A 14031-nucleotide genomic window follows, 5' to 3' on the forward strand; every position below is an offset into this window, starting at 1 on the left:
GTGAAAGCTGATACAGCCTATGAGAGTGAATATCTGTTTTATTAAATTCGAGACTGTTCTTCATTTTGCTGGGGACCTGCCTGCAACTTTCACAGACCCATGGAGACCAAAAGCTCTATAACAAAAACAGTGGGTGATGAACACGTTCAAATAGGGCACTTCTCTGTGACACAAAGACAGCTCTGGAGTCCTTGCCTGGAGCTATAAGCCTTTATTTTCTCTTTGCCCCCCTGGAGGCGTTTTAAAATGATCGATTTTTACATTATTTTAATCCAATGGACTGACGTGTTATTGGAAAGAGGAGTGATGGATCTGGACGTGCAAGACTGGACATTGATCACTGGGAGAAGGGAGGTCGGGTTGTTTCCCTGAGGATCCCCGACACACAGAGACAGACACGCACACACACACACACACACATACACTTACGCACTGTCGGCTGTGGCAGTGTGGGTGTTTGTGCGCGTGCACGAGTTGATTCGACTCGCAGCTCCTTTGCTGAGAAGTTCATTTCCGATAGGAGAATCAGTTACCGCTGCATCACTCTGTTTCAGATGCATTGCGCTGGATGCTTTGGCAATGCATGCGTAAAACAGTCGGTTCAGTGTGATGCCCCCGTGATGAACCACGTCTCACCAGTTCATTTGAGTGGCAAAGGAAACTGATTTCCTTATAATAAGGGACCGGATCCATCTCAAAAGCGAGCCGTTAAATGGCTGCGCACAGTTTGCAGCAACTCAAACGCGAGACGGATTAAGTGTGATACCCGTGTGAGATCGGTCGGAAACAACGCACGAAAAAAGAGAGAGAGGAAGGGAACGGAGGTAAGCGCGCACTCGAGCTGTAAGAAGCATTTTTTTTCCTGGGACGCGCACAGACAGGCAGCGCTGCTGGTGAGACAGCAGACAGGGTAGAGCAGGAGAGGAGGAGGACGCACAACACAAACGCACAGAGACAAAGTTCTCCTGCGTCGAGATGAAGTATGGTGCCAACAAATATCTGCGTTCCAATTTAATGGAAGTTTTGGATCATAAAGGGAAAGAGGAGAAATACCCCCAAGGAACGAGTGCACCCATGGATTTCTGCGTGGCACGAGCGCTTTAGTGCAGTGGAGCCAATGAGAGATTCAGTCATGATTTGGGTCGTGTTTTTACCCTTTTTGGTTTCGTGCGCACACGGCAACGGGACCGTGGAGCAGGTCCCGTTCTTTCACGGGCATGTGTTTGAGAACTCGTCTCCGGGCTCCCGGGTCAACGGACTGAGCGTCCCGTTAAAGCGGCTCAACTCGCAGCGGCTGTGCGGCACCGGGGAATTTGCAGCGCACTTTAAACTCCAGGGAGACGGGAGCGAGAATTTCCGTGTCTTTGCACACCACAAGCGGGGGCATATTTTATTGAAGACTTCTGGGGTTCTGGACCGGGAGGAGAGGGCTGAATACGCACTTGGTCTTGGCTTGTGTTGCGGGCAATGTGCGGGACTCTCATGGGAAGTGGAAGAGGAGTCTCCGGTTGTTGCTGAAGTGGCGTCCATCAAGGTGGACGTCCTGGATACCAACGACCATCAGCCCACCTTTCCAGATGCAGATGTGAAACTGAGCCTGGATGATGCCACTGCGCTCCGCACGGCGATCTACACGGTCACTGCGCGGGACGATGACAGCGGGAAAAACGCGGAGCTCATCTACTTCGCCTTACCCAAAAACGGGAGTTTCTACGCGGTGCCCAAAACCGGAGACATTCTCCTGGTGGACTCTATCCTCGGCTTGGATGAACCGATTAAGTTTAAAGTGTTTGCCCGGGACCGCGGGTGGCCACCTCGCACGAGCCAGAGCATAGCTGTTGAGATCAATCCACGGCAATGGCCCGTGGCGCCCTCCCTGAACTCCCAACCGGGGAAACGGAAACCTAAATCGCAAATTAAAGCACAAGCGCGGAGGTCCAGGTCAGTGTTGGAATCAGACAGCCCCGTTTTCATCAACGTGTCCGAGGATGCAGGGATCGGTTCAGTGGTAATGAACCTGAACCCGGTGAGGTTTCAGTCACCAGCGTTTGAGCTGGTGGAGCCCGACGTGGAGAGCTCACCGGTCAGCGTGAGCCGGGACAGCGGGGATATAGTCATTTCACGGAGACTGGACCGAGAGACTGAGCCTCTGGTGGAGATCACCGTCAAAGTTCAGGATAAGAGAGGTGAGAGGAAACCCGAACGTGTGTGTGTGTGTGTGTGTGTGTGTGTGTGAGACAGAGGGAGAGAGAGAGAGAGAGAGAGAGGAAGAGAGACCCGGTGTGTGTGTGTGTGTGTGTGTGTGAGACAGAGGGAGAGAGAGAGAGAGAGAGAGAGGAAGAGAGACCCGGTGTGTGTGTGTGTGTGTGTGTGTGTGTGTGTGTGTGTGTGTGTGTGTGTGTGTGGCGGAGTGTGAAATAGAGAGGGAGTGAAAGTGAGAGACAGTATTGAACATGACGGTTTGTGCGCACATTTCCTGTCTCGTGAGCGTTCCCTGCGAGGCACGCTGAGGAGTATGTAAACATAATATGTCATATCTTTGTGTCATTCCGTTGAATTTGTCGTATTGTATTGTGTGCGTAAATACGCACGGAGAGGCAGAGTGCCCTAACAAAGAGCCTAAACTTGATTCACATCAGTTCTGGTGATATTGTGATGTGATACAAAGTGAATTTTCTTCCCTAGAACTTTTCCCTAGGGTCCCCGGACTCTAGACTGGAATCCACTAGACAAAATACAGTATGTTTGGTAATAAAGAAGAGAAAGACAGCACTTATACAGTAGGTGTTACAGGTTATACTAATCCCTTTAGTGAAGTTTGTCCCACTGGGACAATGTATTTAAAACTTAACTCTTTAGGAGCAGGGTCACAGCCACTATGTGCTGCATCCTGAGGTCAGGGTCCTGGTGTAAGGTCACTAGGGGCTGTCTCTGAGGTGTAATGAAACCAACAGGTTTCTAATCAGGAATTCTATTGCTGTGATAAGTGAGTGCAAACCACTGGGGTACCTTGCTCCCACCCACAGCATCATTATTCCCAGCTGGCCTCACACTCATGCTCTGACCAGGTCCAAATCTGCAATCCAGGAAAGATCAGGCTAAGCAGTGTCAGAGTACCCGGTGTTTACAATAGAGGTTAAACTGAGTGACATTCATCAGTGCTGATGATGATTCATGTGCTTGGATAAATTAGGGCAGCACGAATGTGTCCGCTGCTGCTGCTGCTGCCAGCAGCAACAGATGCTGGGATGTCAGGGTAGACGTGTGGCGCGTAATGGCCACCGTACCAACAGGTTAATTATCACCTGCGGATAAAGCAAGAGCAGAGAGACAGAGAGCACGTTAACATGCAGCCACTTTCACATTAATAAATGCATATGTGAGTGGATTAAACAGTGGGCTAATTGACTATGACACTGAGCACTGGAGACTAAAATAAAGAGTGCAAACCATATGAATGAATTTACACTGGGTTCTGTCTATGGAGCTATCTGTGTACTGTATCTGTCTGTTTGCCCTTTTATCTGTATAACTTGATTGGAAGAACAGTTGCAGCTGCAGCTTGTTCCATTAAGACCAGTTAACAGCATTTGACTGGGGGAGTGACCTAATCAATGTGACCTATTGGTTTTAGTAACGTGAACTATCCTGATGCAGAAAGAAGCTGAGCCTGCTGTTGGCACACAATGCTAATTTACACTTCCAGTAACAATGCTGGCTATTTGTCACAATGCTTTCCTCCTTAAACACACTAATATTGATGAAAAACTATATGTTCTCAGTGTCCAGTGTGACACTTTGCTGGTGCGGTATTGCAGCCTCCTTCAGACATTCAGCTGCTGTTTGATTTTAAGGAGGCGCTCATTTGGGACTTTTGGCATCTAGATTTACCCAGGAAGCCTTTTTGTAGGCAGGTGTCCAAACTCTTTTTTCTTTTTTAAATTTTAAGCAAGTAGAACAAATTTCACCAGCTGATGGAATGTGTTGATGATGTTTTCTTCCTGTCAAAAGTTCATCTTTTGTGGCAGACTGTGTTATTATTTTTTCTTGCAAATTAACAGGAATCAAACACAGGAGACAGCTCGAATAATAACATTCTTGTCAGGAATGAATTGTCAGGATATTGGTGGAGGGGGGGACAAAACAAAACACGGCTTTACTGTCAGTTTTAAAAGATGCAAATACTATGTATGAGAGGCAGGGACAGGATCTGTATTTTTAAGAAAGGAAAGCTGGTGCATAGAAAGTGCATTTTAAGGTGTACACCTGTTAAATCCAACCAGCTACAATAGGATGAGTTATATATAAAATATAAAATGGCTTAATGTATTTGAAGATTAGAGACACGTGACATATTGTTGCTGATGTGGCCAAATCCCTTTGTGACCAGTGCTGCTTTGGATGATTGAGTCTTCACTGTGTCTTGGGTGCTTCTATATCTGATGTGTTTTGCTCTAAAAGGATGCATGCTAATGCAACATTTAAAGAGGAGGATCAGCCTAAATGTTTCCTAAATGGATGGGTTTTTAAAAAAAGCCCAAAAGCCTAACCTTTTATGTGTTTGATAGGAGAGGAAGAGAGGGGCAGTGGATTGAAATTCATTTCCATGACCTAACTGTTTACTGCGTCATGCTGAAAGGCAGCAAGTTTTCATTTCCGGCCTTAGCAGCGGGCGGCAGGGAAGGGGGGGTTGCCCTGCTCAGCTCAGTGTCTCAAGCACGAGGAACGCAGCATCCGTTTGGTTGTCGGTAGCTCTGTTGAAGTCTTTTAATCCGTTTGGAGTGGAGAGTCCTGCTGGAGCCTCGACCTCCCTCCATCTGCTCGCATTATCCCTGTAATCCCATCTCATTCTCTCTGTCTGTCTCTCTGTCTCGCTTCCTCTCCCTCTCTCCCACTTGCTCTCTTACTTTCTCACTCTTATTTTCACTCTCACTCCAGGGATTTAGTTTGAGTGGAGGCACAGTTTAACACCGCAAGAGAGAGAGCTTCTGACATGATCCTTCGAGGGACGGTGTGTGTGTGCAAGGCTGGCAGCATTATATATCAGGACCATAGATCACTCCTTCTTGTCTGCATTTGTGGCTCACTCCACAAGTGCTGCTGAACTTCAGCAGTGCAGGAATTTAGTGTGTGTCTGTGTGTAGTAGTTATAATACTCACGTTTCAGACATGAGTCAGTTTAGACAGTCACACTGTGGATACTCACCTGTAGAGCTGCAACAAGTGTCGATTAATCAATTAGTCAATAGAAGGAACATTATCTGGCAACTATTTTGATAATTAAATAATTGTTTTTGTCATCTTTTTAAGCAAAAAAATGTCCAGTGTTTTTCAGGTTTCACGTTAAGTTCCAAACATTTGCTGGTTTCATGCTCCACACTCCTGTGTCCACGTAGCATTTATTCTTTTGGCAGAAAAGCAGTGGCAGGGCGATGAGAGGTGCTTCATCCCAGCGCTCACAGCGTGTGGGTTTTGTTTCTATGACTATAATATCTTGAAATACACATTAGCTTGGTAGCCAACATAGTGCTACATCAACAGAGGGTTATCAACAAGCTAACAAAGCATATGGTGATGAAAGCACAACACTCAACAACAAATTTCGGTGTCAGGCCGATCTGCTTCCACAAATGGGCTTTTCTGTCTTTGTTGTTTAAGTTCCTGACTAACATACCATAGGCCCTTTTCTTTAGGTGGCTGCATGCGAATATAGGCTCTTAAAAAAAGATGGTGACACTCTGGATTAACTGGATAGCTTTGAATTTTCGGATTGTTGGTCAGATAAAACGCACCATTTAAAGATGTAGCCTTGGGTTCTGGGAATGACACGGGATGTTTTACTGTTTTCTGACATTTTTCTTGACAAAACAGTTCATCGAGAAAATAACTGACAGATCCATCAATAATGGAAATAATCCCTAGTTGCAGCCCTACTCACCTCAGATTTTGGGGCAAAACACCCCAACAAAGTACACCATTACACTTTTAGGGTAAAAAAAATGTTTTTTGGCAAAGGTTAGGTTAAAAGAGTGGTGGTCTACATCCCAAGAGTACATCCTTATAAATACCTTCATGGTTGGAGTTCAGCATGAAATGGTTAGGGTTAAGACGCGGGGGAATCTCCAGGGAATGAATCAAAGCCAATGCCTTGTCCTCCTACAGTAAGGGACAAGAACAAGCTTGTCTGTGTGCACACATAAATCTCACTGAGGTTTTTCTTTCCCATTGTTTTCCCTAGGGTTTCTTTTTAATGCACAGCTACTCTTCATTTCAAACAAGAGTACATTTCCCTGCTTTTTTTTGTTTCATTTTTTATTTTCCTAACATAAACCTATGTGTATTCGTGCACATCTAGCCTCTTATATCCCGAACCCTTCATTTTCACAAGTCGTTTAATAATGTGCCAACACTTTAAAGAGCACCAAGTGAGTGCTCCATTAATTTTCCACAAAGGCTCTTCCTCCCCTCTAAAACAGCCAATCTGACACTGTTCTTTGACTGCAGTTACTCCTGTTGGCATGATGATTAATGAAATTATTAATTTTGGATAATTAGTTAAATGATTCATTTGGTCAATCACACAGAGTCCTTATTCAGATCTTTCACTTTTGAAAATACCAATTTTTTCTTCCTGGCTTAGTTGTTAACATATCTTATTCTCTTCTTATGTGTCCGATAAGGTCTTACCTCCTTCTATAATTGAAGTATCATTTCTTTCCAGCTCACACTGCATCAAATTAATGGGAGACTAGTCCTTATAGTTAATGACTATAATGCACTTTTCTGTGGCAGATACAGTGGTCACAGTATTTGTGACAAGAGACCTGCATTATGGAAAATAGAACTATAAAACAGATGAAATCTTGATCTACCTTGAGTGCACTTTTTTTTCTTTTCTTAAAAAAGACTCTTGCCACATGTTGAATGGTAGCCCAATTTTCTATTGAGTTTTAAGTCAGATTTGGTCAGCCAGCTCCTGAAAACCCAGTTACGTGTTTGACGAAGATGGATATCAAACCTCAACTTTTTTTGGGTGCAGATTAGAATGTGACACCTTCACCACTGATTTACAATTGTGTGGTAGTGGAACATGCTGTATTTCCATGTGAGCTGCTGCACATTGGCAGATGAACCAAAATAACAAGCCCAAAGCTGCAAAAAGCAACTGGGGTGTTGATTCTCAGTGGGATCAGCAGTATCAGTGACCCTTTCACATCACAGGGAGTCATTTGTTTTTGTTTTAATATCAAAAACATTGTTTGTTAGAGACTTAAAATACAAATCTGCCACTTGGCTGGGATTAAATTAATTCTTTGTGATTTATATGGGACTTCATTGTTTTCATCATTTTTCTATAAGTACAGCCTCTTCAGTTTGTTCCAAATTGCTGCAGTATTTATACACAGCCATTTGACACTTCTTAGCTTCAGTCAGAGATGTGTAACACATCGCTTACAAATGCTTTGCAAGTTATGTGAAGTGTATTTTGAAATCCAGTTTGAGCAGGCAGACTGCGGCATCAGTCACCACTTTGCCAACATCAGTGCGGTGAAAGGTTCAATTCTTTTTCTTTTCTTTTGTCTTCTCTGATTATTTCCTGTTACTTTTATGCCAAGTCTTAAGATGTGTTGGTGCATTTACATGTGAAAGAGATCACTTTGTTTAATTGTAGCAGAGCTGCCATCTTTGTGTCATTAAACAAGGCCTGTGGACCTCCTTTAAATTGTTTAAGGTATAACATTTAATGTAAAGCTAGCTAATTATAAAGAGGGATTATTTATTTATTTATTTTTGGTATGTATCCCAGTAGAACCACTTGTATTTTTCAAAGTCACCATGCTTGTTCTGTGCTAATTTTAAAGCAACAGACTGCACAAATTGAATGTAATTTTGGTAGTTTTTCTTTTACAAAATGCAGTAGAATAAAAGACAAATTTAATGAACAATTCGCATACTCAAACATACTTACTTAAAAACTTAAATTACTTTAGTACATTTTGGGGATTTATGAATGTGTATCAAAAACAGAACGTGATCACTAAGATTTAGTTGCCTGAGATTGCACATGATGTGTTTTCTACATGTTAGAAGTGTCACAGAAATATAACAGAGAAGGAAAATGAATATCAAGATTATCTGCCAGTACAAAACACTGTGTGCAGATCGCATGTGCATGTGTGTGTTCTTGATTGTATGGAGTTTTAGTTAATGAAGAGAGACAGCTGGCTTTAATCAGGACAACTGTTGGTTGATGTCACACAGATTTCTGCCACTCACAACTAAACCAAGCACACACACACACACACACACACACACACACACACGTGTATGTCGACACATACTAACGTATTGTGTGTTAACACAATAACACAATGATCAAAATGACCTGTGCTTTTACATCCCAAGCACATACCCCAATACACACACACACACACACACACACACACGCTATACACTGATCCACAAAATACAACACTGAGCTTATTTCGAGATCCGGGTTGCTAAATTACCATTCCATACCCAGACAGATGGCGGTGAGGGAAGCCTGTTAGCGGCATAATGTTACTTGTCTTTTGTTTATCGAGATGAAACAGAGTCTGCATCCATTTGTTTCTTCAAAGAGCATAAATAGCACTTATTTGGTCTTCTGTGCACACATGTGTATGCATACACAATGAGTACACATGGATGGTTAACCAGATTAACCTACACAAAGCCAGTGTAAAGACACTTGAATCCCTCTTTGGCTCATTTCATTGGATTTATTTTCTGTGTTGTGAAAAAAATTAGTACATTACACACAACCACAGATGCACACAGTTAAAAAGTTGAGCTCATCATCCACAGCTGACTTTCTCTGACTCCCTAACCGCTTGCTTTTCTTTTCCCTTTTACTCTCTTCAGTGCCCGATAATGGTTGATTTTGTTGGGGTTTTTTTTTCATTGTTTTTTGGTCTTTGTTATAAATAGTTCATGGAGAAACATCAAAACATTATAGTCAGTGTACTGCCATCGCTGCAGTTATGTAGCTTCCAGAGGCATTTCCAAATGTTCTTCTCCTTTGCTTCAACAGGAAGTTAGATTTTCCTGCATCCCTGTTGGTTGATGACTCCAAGTCTTTCACCAATGGTTTGCCAACTGCAGTTTGTTGAATCTCACTTCTCAGCTTCAGATACTGTCAAATGTGCTGTGGAATTGCTGGCTTTTACTGGCACACTTTTCTGGTTCAATGGCTGCTAGAGAGTTTCTGTATGATCTGCTGTGAGCAAAGAGAGGAATGGAAAACACTGTTACTCTCACTTTGGTACCAGTACACGAGTGCAGTTGTACAGCGTTTGCTTGGATGAAGGGGTGGTTAAAAGTGTTAAATACAGCAGGTTGGATTTTGAGCATAACGAAGGCTAGATTTTCAGGGGAAATGTATGAGATGTATGCTTGCTGTGGAAAATTTGCAGTAGAAACAATGTGTTTGAAACATTTATGTTCATTCATTAATGTCTAAACAAGTTTAGCCTTCACTGTGTTTGAAATGCATTTGTACGATAGTAAAGGCTGAAGCTGGGGACATTAAAGGATACAAAGTTGTACATGAGATTGAATCACTGAACGAAGCTTAAGTATCAGTTCAAGCTCAAACTCAGTTGTGTGTGTGTAAATATATGTATGTGTGTATACTGTATATCCCTTCATGCCTTAAAATGGCTCAGACATAACTTCTTTGCCTCATTTAGTATGTACATATCTATGAATATGCAAATTGTATTACCCCTCAGCCGCTCGCCTGCAGCTCGAGTATACCTGCTCACCCTCACTCAGCCCATCAAACACATAAACCTCTGCTTGTGAGCAATAATGGATAACATTAGCCTTAGGCTTTACTACATTATCAAACAGCTAATAATGTGCTGCTAATGTTTAGGGCTGTACCCGACTCAGAATTATGTCAGTCAAATCAGAATGCACACTGAATGGCAAAAAGACAAAAAAAAACAAAAACAAACAATCGCTCAACTTGAAGCAATCTTTGTCGACTGAGGGGTCTTCCGCTGATGGTTCGAATATCTGACTTTCAGGGGGCAGCCCTACAGATGTTACATAGACCATGTCTATCAATTGCCACCTGTGAAAAGTTTCAAGTGAAACAGCTTGCAAAATATGGCCTTTCCTCCAGTCCCCCTTGTTTTGCCATACCAACAGGGATTGGTTCCTTAGATTTGTTGAATAACAAACCCTTGAAGTCAGAATTCGTGTCTGAATCTTGAATCTGTCATTTGTATGCTGCATGGTGTTGACTGCTTATTTCGTTCTGATATGTCTTGTATCATACAAAGAAAACAGACTGTGGACATATTAACAAGGAAAAAACTTGATTTTCACTGGAAAGGGTCTATTAGTCTTGTTATACTGTCATTTCTCTTCCATGGTTTGGCTTTACAGAAGATACAGATACACATGGTGGAAGTAAATTAAATAGACTTTTCACTCCTTCCACCATCTGTCATTGCCAGAAACTCTCAGAGCTTATCATCATTTGTTCTGTAAGAACAGTGCTCTCTTCATGTTTTGTGACACAGACCCGTTTGGCAGATTTGCATCTGGACCCAAATGCATTGCAGAGACCAGGACAGGCTGCCAACATTGTCTGAGATTGAAAATGGTTGGAGACAGGGTTGTACCCTGATTCAGCCGTGACCTGCAATCCATCAGTGCTAAACTGGAACTTGCAAAGCATTTCATCGTTTAATGTCAGATCAGAGCAGCTAGGCATGTCGGTAGCCATTTCAGTTTCTCACCTTTCAAAAGTCACCTCTTAAAATTGCTGTTTTTAATCTTACGAACCTGCTTCTGCTCAGTGATAAAAGAAACCTTTTAAAGTTTGAAAAGCTCACTTGTCACCTAATGACCAAAAACTGTAGGAGAAGTGTTATTATCAGAGTAACACACATTTGCTGTGTTCCCTTGGCTTATGCCTCTTGTACACTTCACAATTTTTCAATAATTGTTAGATTATTTCATTTATTTAATTTAAGGTACATAAACTGTACTTCTGTATTGTTAAAATAAACCCTGCTGTTTAAATGTCAAACTAGAAAATCTCTTCATGTTGTCTGAAAAGTGTTTAGAACATAAAGTGTTTAAAGATTAGATTCTCTCACAAAAGATATTACAATAGAATACATTTGAAATGGCCTCAAGAAAAACAACTTTGGCTAAAGTTTGAACAGGGGTTTGGTAGCCTATTAACCAGAGTAACTAACTAACTAACTAACTAAGAGTTAGTTTACAGTCACATACGTAGTTTTGTGGGACTGTGCTGAGGCACAGCAGCATTTTGACCTAAATGCCAACTTTAGCATGCTAATATTTTGTAATTATCACAAAACAAGGCATAGCTGTAGGCAGATTTGGATGTCATTAGTTTTTGGCATTTGGCAATAATTAGTATTGACAAAGTAAAAATTTGACCTGCTGATTGTGCAAATCCATCATGTGACTTTAGAGAAGTCAGGGAATCACCTGAGTCTATATAAACTATGGGGACCAAGAATGTTTGTACAATTCTGTATGACAATCAATCCAATAGTTGTTCAGATATTTCAGCCTGTCAGTCAAAATGCCCAAGAGCAGGCAGGGGCGTCATGCAACCCCAAAATGTGAGGGGGCACAGTGGATTGGGTTTGTGTGCTATGCGCGCGCACAAATTTTTTGGGGGGATGCCCTCAAATCACTTATTTTGGGCCCCTGCTGCACAACGCCTTGAGGTTGGATAGGGCCCAAACTCAAAGCCGACCCCCCCGTCCAGACACACACACACACACACACACTTAACGCATCTACACCTTGCCATGTAAACTATTTTGTGTAAGGAGGAAAGGAGTTTTTCTCAAACAAACCCTAGCAGCTAGGAAAATATTGCAAACATAGCTAAGTTTATTGTATTGCATAAAATATTTAGCTACACACTAACGTTAATACACACAAACGTGAACCCAGGCCGGTTCCCACTACTGACAGCAAAACGTAACGTGACATAGATAACGATAGCCAATGTTATTGGCAACGGCGTGCCAAGGCAATAAAAAAGGACACAATCATAGACACTCACCCATCTTGTTAGGCGGCCTAACGTTGAAACACAGATACACCAAAATAAATCCCGTCCCAAGTTTTTCTGATACTTCCATGGATACTCTCTATGCTACTAGGCAAACGGGGGGGGGGGGGGTACTCTTTCGCGTCTATTTCCGGAACGGAAAATAAGAGCGACGTAATTCTTTTTTTAATGAAAGCAGGACACTTCAGCCTTTACATTGATCCCATCGGTGTGTTTATAGCTTACCCGGAAGCCTAGATGTCAAGCCGGTAATATTGGCTGTCCAATGGGAGACCTGGGTGACTAAAATCCAATGGGAAAGCTGTGAGCGGTCACATGATCGGCCAAAGATTGTTTATTATCAAGATGGTTGCTCTGTTGCCGTGTGTGATCACTACTAACAGGAAATCACCCCTAAATCCTAATAAATAATGCGTAAATTACCATTTATGCATTTTATGCAAGTTACGGCCACTAAATGGGCCTGAGATGAAGGAGATTATTTAGAATACATTTCACTCAATATGACCACTGATCATAGCCAGATGGTAAAATAATAAGTAAGGTAAAGTAAGTAAAATAAAATTGGTTGGAAAAAAAAAAAAATCATCCCTCAAATCTGAGGGGGCACGTGCCCCCTCGGTTTCTATTGATGTGACGCGTCTGAGAGCAGGTAACAAATTACAACATATTATCATAAATCTGGATTTGAACCCATGTTACCTGAGCTGGAGGCAAGTGTTACAGGTATCCATACCTAAAACTTGACAATGTGACCTTCCTCTGCTCTATGTAAGTGCCAGAGAGCTATGTCAATGTATCTACCATTCATGAATTCCTCACATGTATTATGCAAAGAACACACATTTCCATTTCCATGTGCTTGTTTCACAGAACAGTTCGAAAAAACAGTTCTCCTATTAATGTCATGCACAAAGTAAGCAGTCATTGCACTGATGCATCAAGAAGTGTACATTTGGAAAAGCATTTTGTCATTGCAGTCTGATTGTTTGAGGATCAGGAAGTCAAGCCATAGTTAAAGCCATAGTGTCTTTGAAACTAATACCGGGAACCAAAATAAAGACAACAGGTGAACAGGTTAGTATGCTGGCTTAACTACAGAGTGATGTGGTGATCAAGGACAGGACCTGGCTCGTAAAGAAATACAATGTAATGTCAGTAACCAAAGCCCTAGAGGCTGCTGTACAAAGGCTTACAGTGCTGGCAGCCAGACATGAGAGGCAGAGGCCAAAGGGATGAATCCCATTCTAAGGGCACAGGTTTGGTTGAAAAAATTGAAAGGGACATATGTTGGGTTGAGCTGCTCAGAGATACAGTAACAGAGATGAAATGAACACCAACAGCTTGAGCAGTTCACCGCAGATTCTCAATCATATTACAAATGCTGAATGGTAAATTCCAATTCCAACAATTAATTACTGGGATAAAATATTGCAGGCTTGTGAGAGACAAAACAGTGTCTGAAAGTGTGTGAATAAAACGCCTTTAATGTCATCACTGAATTTTGGAATCTGGTTAAAAGAGTCGTTTGAAAATTTACATACTATGCTTATTCACTTTGTTGCTGAGAGTTAGATGAGAAGTGTGATACTAATTTCTTGTCTACCGTCAAAGATGGAGCTTCAGCCAGGACACGGTTAGCTTAGCTTAGCATAAAGACTGGAGACAGGTGGAAGTAGCTAGCCTGTCTCTGTCCAAAGCTAACAAAATCTGCCTACCCACTATGTTTCGTTAAAGTTAAAAATTTTTAAAGCTAGGTTAAATATGTCGCTACAGTCCATATGTAATTCTGTTGCCCTGTTCTACCAGGAACCAGCCATAGTGCTAGTTCCACATTGCCAGCCCAAATGGCAAATGCAAGTTAGTCTGGAACCTCTCAGTTGATTTTTTTTCCAATTTCCAAGGGTCCACAACTG

General features: G+C 42.1%; 1 protein-coding gene across 1 annotated transcript in view; it reads left to right on the forward strand.

Annotated features, from left to right (window-relative positions):
* The first annotated feature begins 558 nt into the window (after nucleotides 1–558).
* LOC117250859 (neural-cadherin) overlaps nucleotides 559–14031 on the forward strand; it is a 460454-nt gene continuing 446981 nt past the window's right edge. The window contains exon 1 of the mRNA XM_033616852.2: nucleotides 559–2186. Coding sequence (XP_033472743.2) covers nucleotides 1118–2186 — 1069 coding nt within the window. The 5' untranslated portion in view covers nucleotides 559–1117. The remainder of the gene's footprint in view (nucleotides 2187–14031) is intronic.

The sequence above is a fragment of the Epinephelus lanceolatus genome, chromosome 2 (assembly GCF_041903045.1).
Source record: "Epinephelus lanceolatus isolate andai-2023 chromosome 2, ASM4190304v1, whole genome shotgun sequence".
NCBI classification, from domain to species: Eukaryota; Metazoa; Chordata; class Actinopteri; order Perciformes; family Serranidae; genus Epinephelus; species Epinephelus lanceolatus.